Genomic DNA, 15,742 nt, shown 5'->3' with positions numbered 1-15,742 from the left:
GTTTCGTAGATTTTATAGTGAAGTAAGGAAGGTATGGAGCGTCACAATTTTAAAATCCTTGGGGATTAGACAATGTCTCCCGGCTTTTATTGCATTACAGATGTTGGATAATGTACAGAGTCTGGAGGGTAGCGATTTTTTAAAGAAAGTACTCGGCCATACGAAATGCATTGCAATATAACCGCTGGGTTTACGCTGAACCCAATAAATATTTCTTAATCTAGTATTATAAGTAACTGCACAGAATTCATTTTTCTTTGCTCTGTGGAATGTGTGTTTTTGTGATTGTCTGAAATAGACAGCAAATAAAGTGGTTTTTGAATTTGACTAGGACACTGTAGGGGTATAAGTATCAGTAACCTGTACCCTCACCACTGGTATGGTGCACCCAGCTAGTGAGGTGGCTTACCTATTGCCAGGACAGTGGGTTAGAGGTACGGCACACAGGGATGTGTGCCATGTTGACTTCACTTTGTTCTTCACCAAAACATGCAGCGGCAGTGTGTGGGTGTAAAGGTACAGGGCCTCTAAGGGTGGCACAATAAGTGTTGCAACCCTTAGAGGTCTTTCCTGGACACAGTGCCCTTGGTTCCCAGGGTACCTTTTACAAGGGGCTTGTAGGTGGCCAGAGAGTTGCCAATTGGGTTTTACAACAGTACAGTTTAGGGAAAGGACATAGGCCCTGGGTATCTGGTTTGCAGAATCCCATGGCACACTCAAAGTACATAAACATTAGGCAAAAAGTGGGGGCAACCATGCAAGAAGGGGCACTTTCCTTCACCCCCCCATCCCCCCACAAACAAAAGGAGATGAGACTTTTTTCCCTAGAGAGTCATTAGGGTCTGAGGATGTACTTTTGGACCCTACTCTAAAAAATGAGCAGCGAAAGGAGCCTCTGTTTGATGGAGACTGAAGCGCTCCCATGGACTTCACCAAGTCGGTCCTTTTTAAATTTTTTCTAGGGCCTCAATTACGAGGTCAAAGAGCTCGTTATTAAGAGGGGTATTTAAAAAAGACTGCTGAACCTCCAGTTTAAAACCTGAAATTCTAAGCCAAGCATGTAGCATAAGCCTGGCAATTGTAGTGGTGAAGATGGTGAGGTGGATGGGATTGCAGTTTAGGATGAACAGGGCTTATAACCATGTCCTTTTTCTTAAGAGGAATTTTAGAACTAGTGTCTTCTGAAGTAACTAATAGTTTCTTACCTGTCGGTTAGTTTTGCAGCTTGAAGATCTTTCTGGATTCACTATGCTGTGCATATTCCGCAATCTGGTGGTTGGGTCCGGAATCCTAGTCTTTTTTCTCTTTTTTTGTCGTAGCCCAGGTGGGCGTCGACGTCCCACCATTTGGTGTCCTTTCGGTGACGTCGGCGTGCTTCCGGCGGAAGCTACCACTCTTGGGCGCCATCTTCGGATTCTTTTTTCTGTCTCTTTTCCTTGTTTGTCTTTGTAGTGAATCCATGGCTATGTATGTTAATCGTTTTTTTTTTTCAACGTTAGTGTTTCCACGTATTTTGTAATTGTTCCAACTTGCTTTCTTTTCCATGTTTTTCCACCCTCTTTTCCAGCCTCATCTTTCTGGCGGAGGCGGGTGGGTTCGCTAGTGAATCCAGAAAGATCTTCAAGCTGCAAAACTACACCGACAGGTAAGAAACTATTCGTTTTGCAGCGTGAATCTTTCTGGATTCACTATGCTGTGCATATATTTTGTAGCGGTTTGTTACTTTTGTGGCGGTTGGGTGGAAGATGAGCGTTGGTTGCTAAAAATATGTTGAAGCACTTTTGTCCCACTTGTGCTTCCTTGTTCATCTGAACATCCACGCAGTAGTGCTTCGTGAAAGTGTGTACTGAAGCCCATGTTGCCGCCAGGCATATGTCCTGTATTGGTCAGGAAGGCAATTGTTGCTCCTTTCTTCCTGGTGGAGTGGGCTCGTGCCCCTCCTGTTAGCTCCTGGTCAGCTTGCTTGTGGCAGAACTGAATTGTCTGTGCGATCCATCGGGCTATGGTGTTTTTCGTAACTGGTTTGCCCATGTAACTGTTAGCGAAGGACACAAACTGTTTCGTCTTCCTGTGGCCCTTCGTTCTTTCAATGTAGTGCATCACAGCCCTTCTTGCGTCTAGGGTGTGGAGCGACCTCTGCGCTTGTAGTGGGGTTTTGGAAGAAGCTAGGGATCTGAATACTCTGATTCATGTGGAACCTTGACACCACCTTTGGCATGAAGTGTGGGTCAGTTCTCATCACGACCCTGTCACTGTATCTGGATGTAGGGTTCCTGCAGTGTGAGTGCCTGCAGTTCGCTCACCCTTCGTAGTGAGGTGATCGCCACCAGGAAGGCCGTCTTCATTGTCAACATTTGCAGTGATGCTTTGTGGATGGGTTCGAAGGGTGCTTTCATGAGCTCTGTCAGTACCATGTTTAAGTTCCAGGCCGGTGGCGGCATTCTCTTTGGCGGCGCTATTCTTTTAGCCCCTTCCAGGAATCTTTTCACGACTTGAGATGTGAAGAAGCTTCTCCCTGTTTCTCCTCTTGTGTATGCCACAATCGCTGCTAGGTGCACTCTCAGTGAGGATGAGCTTAGCTTTGCCTTGATTAGGTGTGTGAGGTACCTTAGCACCGTGGACTCCTTGGTCAGTCTCCTTTGGAGTTTTTTCTTGCAACACCATTGAGTGAATCTTTTCCACTTTTCCCCATAGCACTTGCGTGTGCTGGGCCTTCTTGCCTCGCGCAGCACCCGCAGGGTGCTCTCTGGTAGTTTCAGGTGTGCAAATTTTAAGTCCTCAGGAGCCAGGCTGAGAGGTTGAGGCTCTCTGGCTCTGGGTGTAGGATTCCTCCGTTTTCCATGGAGAGTAGGTCTCTTCTTTTTGAGAACCTGTGGGGAGGCCCCTGCGCCATCTCCATTATCTGAGAATACCACGTCTGTCTGGCCCATTGTGGTGCCACAAGGATGAGCGTCATGTTGCTCTTCATGCATTTGTTGAGTACCCTGGGGATCAGTGGTATCGGGGGAAAAGCGTAGGCAAATGTTTTTGACCAGCTTATCCATAGGGCATTCCCCTGGGACCGTGTCTCTGGTTGCCTGGATCCAAAGTATTGGCATTTTGCATTCCGGTGTGTTGCAAATAGGTCTATTGTTGGGGTGCCCCACTTCCTGAACAGACTGTTTCCTGACTGTTGAGTTCCCACTCGTGGGATGCTGAAGTCTGCCTGCTGAGCCAATCCGCTTCCACATTGTCCTTCCCTGGCAGGTGTATGGCTAGCAGGTCTATTTTTAGTGGTATGGCCCATTTCCAGATCTCTTGTGCCAAGTTTGACAGCGGGAACGATTGAGTTCCCCCCCCCTGTTTGTTTATGTAAAACATCGTTGTGGTGTTGTCTGTTTGTATTAGCACCTTCCGGTTGTGTAGGTGTTTCTGAAAGGCCTTGAGGGCTAGCAACACAGTTTTCAGTTCCAGGTAGTTGATGTGCCTGACTGCATCTGTAGGGCTCCACAGACCCCTCACTCTGAGTTTGTTCATGTGTGTGCCCCACCCCTTCTGTGATGCGTCTGTGGTGATGGTCACCGTTGGGTCCGGTGGTGTTAGAGGTTTCCCTTCCGTTATTCTCTCCCTGGTCCACCACCATCTCTTCCTGCACCCTGTGCGTTACAACCACTAGATCCTCCCAACTTCCTGTAGCTTGTGACCATTGTTGTTGCAGCCACTCTTGGAGTGGTCTCATTTGTAGGCGTGCATTGGGGACCAGATGGATGCATGATGCCATCATCCCCAAGATCTTGCTCACAGTCCTCACTGTCAGAGATCGCCCCTTCTGGTAGGGACGTTTCTCCCTCAGTAGGCTGAGCGTTCTCTTTTCGCTCGGTAAGACTCTGCATTGTATGGTGTCGATCTGGGCTCCCAGGAAGATCTTCACCTGCTCTGGTTCCAGCGAGCTTTTGCCCCAGTGTATGGAGAAACCCAGGTTTGCTAGCGTTCCTGTCACTTGTTCTGCATGCTCTTTGCATGCCCTGTAGCAGCTTGCCTTCACCAGCCAGTCGTCGAGGTAGGGGTACAAGTGTATCCCTTTCTCCTTAGGTGCGCGGCCACTGCCGCAAGGCATTTGGTGAAAACCCTTGATGCGGACTTTAGGCCGAAAGCTAGGGTCGTGAATTGGTAGTGATCCTTGTTTACACTGAACCTTAGCATGTGCTTGTGCTGCTTGTTCATGGGGATGTGCAGGTATGCATCTTTGAGGTCTATGGTAGACAAGAAGTCTCCTGCTTTTAACTGAGGAATGACCTCTTGTAGGGACGTAATTTTGAATTTTTGAGTTTTGACGTATTTGTTCAGGAACCGTAGGTCCAGGATGAGTCTTAGGCTTTCGTCCACCTTTGGCACTAGGAAGTAGTTTGAGTACACTCCCATGTTCCGTTCTTTGAAGGGGACCCGTTCTGTGGCCGCTTTGAGGAGGAGTTCTTGGGCTTCCTCTTGCAGTAGTTGCAGCTCTCTTCTTGAGTGCTGTCTTTTCTTTGGTTTTCTGTTTGGTGGCCTTTTTTCCAACTCTATGCAGTACCCGAACTGCATAATATTGAGTATCCACTTGTCTGTTATTTTTCTCCACTCCTGGAGAAAAAATCTCAATCTTCCTCCTACCGGAGTTGCATGTTCCTTTGTGTCTTGTCCGTGTAGCCCTCTCCTCTTGGTTTTCCCGTGCTCCTCCCCCGGAGGGTGTGGGTGGTAGAGCACCTTCTCTCGTGTGAAGTCACTTAGAGGGGGGCTGTTCGCCACCTCTTCTTCTCTGGCCCCGTCCATTTCCTCTCGATCGAAAGGACTGGCCCCTGCCTTGGTAGTTCCAGTTTTGCCTCTGCTGCCCCTGGTGGCCTTGGCTGTCACTCTGTTGCCCCTGCTGGAAACTCTGGTGAGAATCTCCACGCTGGCTTCCGCCTCTGCCGTTCGGCCTCCGCGACGGAGTGCCCCTTCTCATCCCTCTGCACTGCAGGGCTCCCATGGACCTTGCCGTCTCGTTGTCCTTCAGTTGGGTGAGCTTATCATCAACTGGGGCTCCAAACAATGTTTCACCGCTGAAGGGTGTGTTCAGGATGTTGTTCTGGACTTCAGCCTTGAATCCTGAGATCCTGAGCCATGCTTGCCTTCTTTCAGTGATGCCTATAGCCATCAGTCTGCTGGACGTTTCTGCCCCGTCCAAGGCTGTCTTCAGGCATGAGTTGGCGATGCACTTCCCTTCCTCTACCAGGTGTGCCCCTCTGTCACGGTATTGTTCCGGGAGGTGTTTCAGCAACTGTCCCATCTCCTCCCAGTGCTGGTATCGATGCCTATTCAGGAGGGCGTTGGAATTCGCCATCCGCCAGTGCGTTGCAGCGTTCCTCTCAATCTTCCTGCCCGTTAGGTCCATCCTCCTGCTTTCTTTGTCAGGTGGGGGTCCGGACGTTGTTGGGACGTTTACCCTTTTCCTGGCCGTTGCAGCGATGATAGAATCCGCTGTGACGGAACCCTTGATGTAAGCTGGGTCTTCGGAGGAGAATTTGTACTTCTTCTCGGTCCTCGGCGTTACAGATCTGCATGTAGCCGGCTCCTTGAAGGCCTCCTTCCCCTGGGCCGTGATACTCTTGAGCATGGGCAGGAACTGGCTCCTTGTCTGTATGGGGAGCAGTGTCTCGAGCAGGAAGTCTGCTTTTTCCTTCTCTTCCAGCTTAATTCCATAAGCTGTTGCCGCCTTTCTTACCACCTCATTGTATGCCCCAATGTCATCCGGTGGTGAAGGCCTCGAGGGGTATGTTTCTACCGCCTCCTCTGGGTTTTCAGCCTCGATGTCCTGCCATTCCTGATCTTGGGCCGTCGAGGAATCTGAACCGTAGCTTGACTGCTGTTCCCCGTAATCCCCCTCTGTGTAGTAGAGGTCCTCCTCCTCTTCGTGTTCCGAAGGTTCCGGAGTTTGGCAGCTCTTCGATGTCGAACTCTTCGATCTGCTGTACCTCAGCGACGGTCGGTGCCGGCTTCGGGGGAATCTTGTAACTTTCATTTTTTCCTCGAAGTCCTTCTTTCTCTGAAGGATGTTCTCCATTTCGGCCTCGAGCCTTCTCTTTTTTCTCTGCATTTCTGCAGCCTGTTCGTCGTCGAGCGTTTCGGCCGCCCTTTTCGGCGTCGTCGTCGAAGCTTTCTTCGGCTCTTTTTCCTTCGACGTCGAAGTCGAAGTCCCTTTTTCGGGGGCTTGCTTTGATGACCTTTGCTTTTCGCTGGTCTTCTGCCTCCGGGAGTCCTTCTCTGAGGATCCGCTGGGCTCTTTTTCGGAGGATGCAGCTTCGGTCGTCGATTTGCTCGGCGCCGGTGCTCCTTTCGAGGCTCTGTGCTCTGATTTTCGGGAGTCTGCCTCAGGTTTGAGGCACTGTGGGAGTTTTCGGGGTCGTAGACTCCTACCTTATCAGGCGTACTCTTATCTGTCTCAGCGACCGTGAAGTCATCTGGTCCTTCGGCGATGTTGTCCTCATCGTCGGTGGAGAGGCCAAGTTCATAGAGCGTCGGGGCTTGGCCCTTGCCCTGCATCGTGTGGTGAGCCGTCCTCTGTCCTTCTCGAATTCGGAGTGTCTTCGGCTTGAAGACGGAGCAGGCGTTGCAGTCTCTGCTTTCGTGGTCAATTGGCAGGCAGAGGTTGCAGACTGGGTGCTGGTCCTTCTGTGCGAACTTGTGGTGGCAGTTCTTGCAGAATTTAAACGGCGTCTTGTACATCCCTGCGCTCAGGGGGCCCCCTGTGTGCGCATTCCTTCAAGGAGGTCGAAGATTTCGAAGTTCTCTCCTCTCTTCGTCGTCTCCTCACTAAAGGTCCTCTTCTGTCGATGTTCTTAGGTCTTTACCTGTGAATTTCTGCTGTATTTTCTTCTTTCCTCCTCCAAAACTTCTGGAGCTTCACGCGACGATCCAGACCCAACGGCGGAAAAAAGAATCTGAAGATGGCGCCCAAGAGTGGTAGCTTCCGCCGGAAGCACGCCGACGTCACCGAAAGGACACCAAATGGTGGGACGTCGACACCCACCTGGGCTACGACAAAAAAAAAAGAAAAAAAAAAAAAAAAAAAAGAAAAAAGACTACGATTCCGGACCCAACCACCAGATTGCGGAATATGCACAGCATAGTGAATCCAGAAAGATTCACGCTGCAAAACTTTCGCTTTGGAAGGTCTTTTTACCAAAATACATCCAGTATCTGGATTGATGTAGATTTTCTTCTGCTGAGGGTCTAATTTCTTTCATAAGGTCCAGAATCTGTTTCAGAAGCTTTAGAAGGCCCGCTTCCTATTTCAGAGCAGAAGGTTTCGGTTCAGGGGACGGCTTTTGATTACTAACCTGAGCCGGAAGGCTTAACTGGTAGTTTTGGTGCCAGGTCAGTGGGCGGGGCATCAAACAGTCTCGGTGCTGACCAGGGCCTGAAGGCAGAGGTGGTGCCGAAGACTTAGGTTTGGTTGAAGAGAGTTTGTGGGGTAAAGGGCCTTTAGTACTCACAGCACTCGGTCCCAGGGACGTGTCTTCAGACTCCAACTAGATATCCAGCTCAGAATCAGATTCTTGGCGAGTGAAGGCTTCTCTCTTCCACTGCAGATGATTCAACCTCTTAATGTTCAGACTCTTCTCAGAAGATCTCTAGTCTATTAGATGCTTTGTCGCTGCATTTCTCAGAGCCAGATGATCCTGAGAGGCACAAGTTAGACTTTAAGTAGGACTGTGCAAGGGTACTTTGGAGTGGCACGGAGGACATAATTGAAACTGAGTCTGTTCCATCAGCAGAAAGCTGGGCAGAAGCAGCTAGGTCCAAAGGCCACCCACAATGTTTGACCAAAGATTGAGAGCTTCCAGATTAATTCAATTTGCGGAGAATAGTGAAATGCGTACGATATTACCATCAAGGGTACAGGGGATTGTGCACTGAGGGAAACCCGAAGGACTGTTTCACACCGGAGAGCAACAATACACGTCCAAACCCGATGGCGGATAGAAAAGAAGCCAACAATAGAGTTGATGTCCATGCACACAATCACCGAAAGGAGGAGTCACCATACCTTGTGAATGTTAAAGACTTCTTCGAAGACACACACAACTTTCAAACATCCAGACCCAATACTAGATGGCAGGAGCATGAAATGCATGTGTATCTACAGGACACATGCCTCGAACACAAGATTTATTCCAAATCTAACCCCTATTTGGGAGAATGGCACAGCAACACAATAAATGTGAATGTTTCTATTCTAAAGTCTTAGTATCGCAAAGCAAAATCAATTTTACATAGATCAGAGTTCAGTGCAAGCTTCGGGGTGGGAGAGAGAACAAGAATACAAATTATAAAGTTGTGCTCATCTGCATACAAAGATTAGAGCTAATATAGGGAGAATCCATTCAAACTGCTGCATAAAATTCATACATTTAACAAATGTTACTACTGGTTAGGAAGTACGAGGATATCATGGAAAAAGAGGGAACACTAGACAGTTGCTAACCTATCGGGTCCAAGTCTAACTGCTAATTGAATAATTTGCCTTTGATCAAAGATTCAATACGAACTAGCTAATTAGACTTTCATCTGCCTGACTGGGCTTTATTCCGAATAGCAACAAATTATAACCTATATCACTTAAGTTACTATTCGATCAACCTTTAGTAAATGTGTACTCTAAAAGTAGAGCCAAGTATAAGCACAGTCTGTCAACAATTAAGCATATCAAAGAAATAGACATTCTTTATGGGAAAGTAGGTGTGAGACAGGAACGTACAGCTTTAACATACTTACCAAGCAGACAAATGAGGGATCTAGCATTATCAAAAGAAACTGCAAGAGCTGTGAGCTATACTGTTGAACGTACTGGTCACACTACAACAAAAATAGAAAGGAAATGTTACAGTACATTGGAAATCTTTGCTTCTACAAAATTTGTAACTGGGCTATACTGAAAGTTTGATTACATACTGGAGATCTAAAAACCTGGTGTACTAAGACATCGAAATCAAACTTCATCCAAATGAATGCGGGTCCTCTTTTTACCCCCCCCCCCCCAATACATTCACCCAAGTCCCAACAACCCAAAAAAAGAGGAACTACGTGGTTTACTACAGAAAATGTTTAAAACAAAAAGTTCAAGTTATGATACTAGAAATTTATTATGCACCCACAAAAAAAAATGATTGTTTAAGGTTTAGTTTACTGCTTACTGAAGCGACTGAGTTGTCGCAAACTCAAAAGTCATGTTTGAAGTAAAAAACATTGAAACCAAATACTAATGCGAGTTGGATTGTGGTTACTGTAGTGGCAAGAACCTCCAAGTAGCTCAGATGTGTAACCATTATATAAGTGTAGATCTTTAATCACAATGCTCCTGCTGTAAATAAGGAATTTAGATGTATGCTTTTTCCTGAATAGTTTACTTTACAAGAGTACCTTGAAAACAAAAACTCATTCTGAGGTGGTTTTAATTGCCCCCAGTAGTACACAGGGCCAGAAAAAGCTACTTAAGAAACCTGGCTAGTTCTAGGACCGCCTGCACCAGGACTTGTCCAATTCAACAACTCCACCCAGTTCCTACATGTTTATTCCAAGAGGCAATTCTGGAACATTGAGTTTGACACAACAAGATCGCCTAAATGTATATTCAACTACAGAAGCAAACATTTCTACATCTATGCAGCTATTCACTGCAGGACCAGAGCATCATAGTGCATTCCCATTGGCCTACAGTTTGAAACCTGGACTACCATAACATCCTGCCATTACAAAATAAAGAGGCTAGGTCTCCTGTGCACTCCAATGACCAACTGTTCTGCAATCAGGGAATTATGAGCTGTATAAATGTTGGTTAAAAAAAGTGTAGATATCCATACAATGTACCAAAGGATATTCTTTTCCTGCCCTTTGCAATAGCAATATGGCAGTATCAAATGCCTTAAACCAGTGTTATCAGTGCTGACCGCTATCCATAATCAAGGAACCAAAAAAGATTCTAGTATAAGATTTGAAGTTTTTATTCCCATCACTGTGACTAAAGACCTAAGCATGTCATGGAACAAGGCTTTGTTTTTCTAACTGCCACCACTGCCAGTCAATGCTTAGCCAGGGTGGAGACCTAGGAAAGGCCCAGAGATTGCCCGCTTGTGAAGTGGGTCTCAGACTGAGATCAGCACAACTCGCCAGGCAAAGGAACAACAATTTTACCACTTGAGACTTGGAGCTGCATAGCAACTTGTTTCCTTAGATTTGCCAGCCCTGCCCTATATCAGATAAATTTAGAACCTGCACAGGGACCGTACTGCCATCACCAGAGGGACCAGGAGGATGCCTTCACACTGACAAGGGGTCTCATTTGGTTAACTGAATATTGTCGAACTAACAATTTTTTTTTTAATTCAGATGATACATTTATATAATGATGGTTAAGAGTTAAAGTCTGTAAACGACTAAACCAGTGAATGTAATGGGACTTCCTAGTCGCCATGAGTGCTTTGCCACTAGAAAATCTGTACCATAGCCAGTACAATCTGGTCTCTAAACCTTTTAGCACCCTTTGGACCTCTACTGGGTACTTGCTTGCCAATAACCCTATCACATTGAAAGAATCACAACCACTTAGGGAACTAAAGAGTTGTGGTTCTTCTGTGACTTTAGAAGGAACTAACCAGACACCTGTAACTGGTTCTAGGTTAGAATTGACAGACTAACCTTTACGACAGAACCAGCAACCTCACGGAGGGGTATTTGGGGGGAAAAAAGGAAAATACTACTTACCAGTATGCATCTGTTCTTGGCATGTAGAGTTACACACTGTGCATAGATCTCCACGTAGTGTTGGGCCCGGATGTTTGCAGTTTGTTTTTGTCCTGAAAAGTTCTTTGGAGGTCACGAGATAGGAGACTCCTTTGGACCAGATTGCGCATGGGCATCGGCTCCATCCGTAGATTGTTTTTCGCCATTAGGGAAATTATGGAGCTTGGCAAGAAAAGTAAGGATGTCCATGTAAGCTGTATCTAATTAAGATAACACTGGAAGAGATAAGGGTAGCCAGGGAGGCCGGTGGGCGTGTGCAACTCTGCAGCTCTACATGCCAAGAACAGATGCACACTGGTAAGTAGCATTTTCCGTTCGAAGCATACGAGCTGCAGATTACACACTGTGCATAGATTGTATAGCAGTACCCACTCTTAGCGGCGACCACCCCTATCCGTTGCAGTGGTTTGATATAGTGTTTTGAGAATAGCTTGGCCCACATTAGCTGGTTTAGTTTGCACATCTACACAATAGTGTTTTGTGAATGTGTGCGGTGTAGACCATGTAGCTGCTTTGCAGATGTCATCTAAGGAAAATGCTACTTACCAGTATGCATCTGTTCTTGGCATGTAGGGCTGCTGACATTCATATCTTAGCATAGATCACCGCCTAATGTTGGGCCCGGATGTTTGCACCTTGTTGTCTTGGAAGAGTCTTCGAAGTATCACAAGATAGGTGACTCCTCCCCTGGACTGCAGTGCGCATTGGCATCTTCTCCATCTTCAGATTGTTTTTCGCCATTGTGGCAAAGATGGAGTATAGAACAGTAAGAGATGACCATGTAAATGTATGTTAAGAAGGTAACGATGCAGCTAAGACAGGCACCAGGGAGGAGGGTGGACGATATGAATGTCAGCAGCCCTACATGCCAAGAACAGAAGCATACTGGTAAGTAGCATTTTCCGTTGAGGCATGTGGGCTGCTGAATTCATATCTTAGCATAGACTGTACAGCAGTTTCTCCTCTAGAGGTGGTTACCTGTACCAGCTGCAGTGGTTTGAAAAAGTTTTAAGGACAGCCTGACTTACAGCAGCTTGTTGCTTAGCTTGCACGTCAACACAGTAGTGTTTAGTGAAAGTGTGTATGGTAGACCCTGTAGCTGCCCTACATATGTCTAAGGGAATATTTCCTAGGAAAGCCATGGATGCCCCCATTTTGCGCCTTGTGTGCTCTTGGGGGAACTGTTAAAGTGCACTTTGCATTTTGATAGCATATTTGAATGCATTTAACGATCCATCAGGCTATTCCTGTCTTGGAAATGGGATTACCCTTATGTTGTGGTGAAAAGGCAACAAATAGTTGTTTTGTCTTTCTGAATGATTTTGTTCTGTCAACATAATATAGCAGAGCTCTCTTAACGTCCAGTGTGTGTAGAGCTCTTTCAGCTACTGATTGCGGGTTTGGAAAGAAAACTGGTGATTCTATGGACTGATTGATTGATGTGATTACTTTTGGCATAAATGTAGGGTTTTTACGAAGTACTACCTTATTGTGGTGTATTTGCATGAAAGGTTCCTGAATGGTTAGTGCCTGTAGTTCACTTACTCGCCTAAGGGAGGTGATGGCAATTAAAAAAGCCACCTTCCATGTTAAGAATTGTAGTTCACATGAAGTGGTTCGAAGGGAGTCCCATGAGTCTGGTAAGTACTACGTTTAGGTTCGACTGGAGAAGATGGATGCTTTGGAGGGATAATTCTTTTAAGTCCTTCCATAAAAGCTTTCATAGGTGGTATTCTAAACGGGGAGACATGTCTGTTTTGAAGATATGCTGCTATAGTAGCAAGGTGTAGCCTTATTGAAGAGTATGCTAGGTTACATCTCTGATGATGTAGCAGGTATCAAATTAGGTTTTGGATGGAGGCATCCAATGGATTGATTTGATTATTACTACAATAGATTACAAATCTTTTCCATTTAGCTGCGTAGCATGCTCTGGTAGTGGGACGTCTTGCTTCCTTGATAATGTTCAGGCGGTCGGGAGGCAAGTTAAGATATCCGAACTCTAAGACCTCAGGAGCCAGATCGCTAGGTTCATCTGATTGGGATCTGGGTGCCAGATTTCTCCATGGTTCTGTGTTAGCAATTGTAGCGAAAGGCGCAGCCTTCGGTGGGGGACTACAGAGAGTTAGTGGGTGTTGGTGGAAAAGCATACGCAAATCTGCCTGACCAGTTCATCCATATCGCATTGCCTTGTGACATGGGTGTGGGAACCTGGAGGCAAAGGACTGGCATTTTGAGTTTGTTTGTGGCAAACAGATCTATTTCTGGATGTCCCCACTTTTGGAAGAATGGTTGAAGAACTTGAGGGTGAATCTACCATTTGTGTACTTGTTGACTGTCGGCTCAGTAGATCTGCTATCTGATTGTCTATTCCTGGGAGATGTTCTGCCAGGAGATGAAGGTTTTGTGGAATCGCCCACTTTCATGTGCGTTGTGCTAGGTGAGACAGCTGTAGAGAGTGTCCCTCCCCGTTTCTGGATGTAGTGCATAGAAGTCATGTTGTCCATCCGGATTAACACAGCCTTGATGCACAAGTAGTTCTGAAAGGCTTTCATTGCTAGAAATACTGCTTGTAACTCGAAGTCTTCTGTTTGACTGTCTAGAGACCTTGAACTGTGTATTGAAGGAGATGGGTTCCCCAACCTGTCAGTGATGTGTCCGCTGTTAAAACTACTTGTGGAACTGGCTCTTGGAACAGTCGTCCCTTGGAAAGGTTTTATGGGTTGCACCACTGCAGAGTTGTAAGTGCGACGGTCTACCAACACTAGGTCTTTTAATTGTCCTTGAGCCTGGTTCCACTATTGTGCTAGGCATTCATGTAAGGGACGCATGCGATGGCGAGAATGAGGGGCAATGAATATGCAGGAGGCCATCATGCCTGTAAGCTGCATGAACACTTGAACTGGTAGAGAGCGTTTTATCTGAAATTTTTGAATGAGACTGTAGGTTGGCTATCCTGGCTGGATTTGGATATGCCTTTCCCACTGAGGTATTTACTGTAGCTCCCAGATAGTGTATGTGGGAGGGTTGCAGATGTGATTTTGGGTAATTTATGGAAAACCCTAGACCGTGCAGTAGCTGGATTGTCTGAGGTATGGCTGGCACACTGAGCGTATGAGTTGGCTTTTATGAGCCAATCGTCGAGGTAGGGGAACACATGGATGTGTTGTCTTCTGAGGTGTGCTGCTACTACTGCTAGGCATTTTGTAAACACCTTTTGTGCTGTAGTTACCCCGAAGGGGAGAACTTTGAATTGGTAGTGTTGACCTTCAATTGTGAACCTGAGGTATCTCCTGTGAGCTGGATGTTTAGGGATGTGAAAGTATGCATCCGTGAGGTCTAATGTAGCAAGGACGTCGCCTTGCTGGAGCAGTGGAAGCACTTGTAAAGTGATCATATGGAAATGCTCTGATAGTATGTATTGGTTCAGAGGTCTTGGGTCCAATATTGGTCTGAGTGATGCGTCTTTTTTGGGGGACGGTGTTTGGGCGGTATGTTGGGTGAAGTAGAAATGAGTTCCAGGCAGTAACCAAACTGGATAATTTGTCTCACCCACCTGTCTGTAGTGATGGTGTTCCAGACTGGTAGGAATTGTGTTATTCGTCCTCTGACTGGTGTTAAATGGTCTGGAGGGAGTGTGAACAAGTCACTGTTTGGTGGTGGTGGAGGCTCTGGTGTCGTTACCACCACGTCCTCTGCCCTTCTTATTGTTGCCTCTATTAAAGGAGCTGTGTGGTACTTTAAATGAGGAAGAGGCCTGGGATGTGTTGCCTCTGCATGAGCCTCGAAAAGAGGAGCGACGAAAGGAGCTTCGAGACTGTTGAAATTGAAGTGCACCCATGACTTAGCGGTGTCCGTATCTTTTTTCATCTTTTCTAAGATGGTATCCACTGCAGGTCCAAACAAGAAATCCTGATTAATGGGTTGATTAAGACTGCACTTCATTCTTAAATCCAGAAATGCTGAGCCAGGCATGCCGGTGTAGTAACACGCTAGTGTTGACAGGTCTAGCGGATGCATCCGCTACATTAAGGGCACATTTAATGGATGCATTGGTGATGAACTTCCCTTCCTGTATTAATGCATTTGCTTTATAGGGTTCTGGTAGGTGTTGTAATAACCCTTCCAGTTCACCATAGTGTGCTCTGTCATAGCATGCTAGGAGAGCTTGTGTATTGGCAATTCTCCATGTATTAGCCTCTTGAAAAGCTACTCTTTTGCCTGAGGCTTCTAAAATCTTTGACTCCTTGTCTGGAGGGGGGCATCACCCGTTTGTGAATTCGCTCTTTTCCTAGCGTTAGAAACAACTAAAAAGTCAAGTGGTAGGTGAGCCTTGATATAGGGGGGGGGGGGGGGGGTTGTAGGGGCTGGTTTAGATTTCTTTTCAATCCTAGGATTGAATACGTGCGTTCTAGCTGGGTCTTAAAAGATGTCTGATGCATGCTTTAGTACTCCCTTTAACATAGGTAGTGTATGTACAGTCTTCTGATGTTGGGAAGGTGTTAAATAGGAAATCCTCCTCTATAGGGTCAGTGTGCATGTCTACGCCATGATACTGAGCTGCCCTGTCTACCAGCTGGTTAAAAGCAACAGTGTCGTCAGTAGGAGATGGCTTTGTGGGGTATGTGGAGGGATCGGGAATGGGTTGTGTATCATATGGGTCATTCTTGGTTTCCTTGATCGTCAGGGTCTAAAAAATCCTGTTGAGGATCTTCACCCATGTCTCCTCCCTCATCATAATGTGGAGGTGTAGGAAAATATGGAACATAAGGCATGTCTGGAGTGAAAGGAGGAGGTGTAAAAGGTCTTGAAGGAAATGTCCCAAAGTCTTTTCTTAGGAGGAACAGGAGAAGGAGCTTCAGTGTCCAGTCTTCTGTTTTTACTGTAAACTGCTATATGTCCTGTTTCAGGTTCTATATACAGTCTATTTTGGCCTGGGCTCACT

General features: G+C 46.4%; 1 protein-coding gene across 2 annotated transcripts in view; it reads right to left on the bottom strand.

Annotated features, from left to right (window-relative positions):
- Positions 1–15,742, bottom strand: part of PSAP (prosaposin) — a 237,666-nt gene that overhangs the window by 46,000 nt on the left and 175,924 nt on the right. Inside the window, exons 12-13 of one of the 2 annotated variants that reach the window (XR_013594790.1) lie at positions 7,154–8,853; positions 251–1,190 (exon numbers count right to left, since the gene is read on the bottom strand). Coding sequence is in view for 1 of the 2 variants with exons in the window: in XM_078643248.1 (XP_078499374.1) it covers positions 8,773–8,853 (81 nt within the window). In the remaining variant the exon portion in view is untranslated. Of the gene's footprint in view, positions 1–250; positions 1,191–7,153; positions 8,854–15,742 lie in introns of those variants that run through there. The other variant, XM_078643248.1, reaches the window with a different exon arrangement.

The sequence above is a fragment of the Lissotriton helveticus genome, chromosome 5_1, assembly GCF_964261635.1.
Source record: "Lissotriton helveticus chromosome 5_1, aLisHel1.1, whole genome shotgun sequence".
Classification (NCBI taxonomy): Eukaryota; Metazoa; Chordata; class Amphibia; order Caudata; family Salamandridae; genus Lissotriton; species Lissotriton helveticus.
Note: the sequence above shows the minus strand (reverse complement) of the source record. Positions and strands in the feature narration are given on the sequence as shown.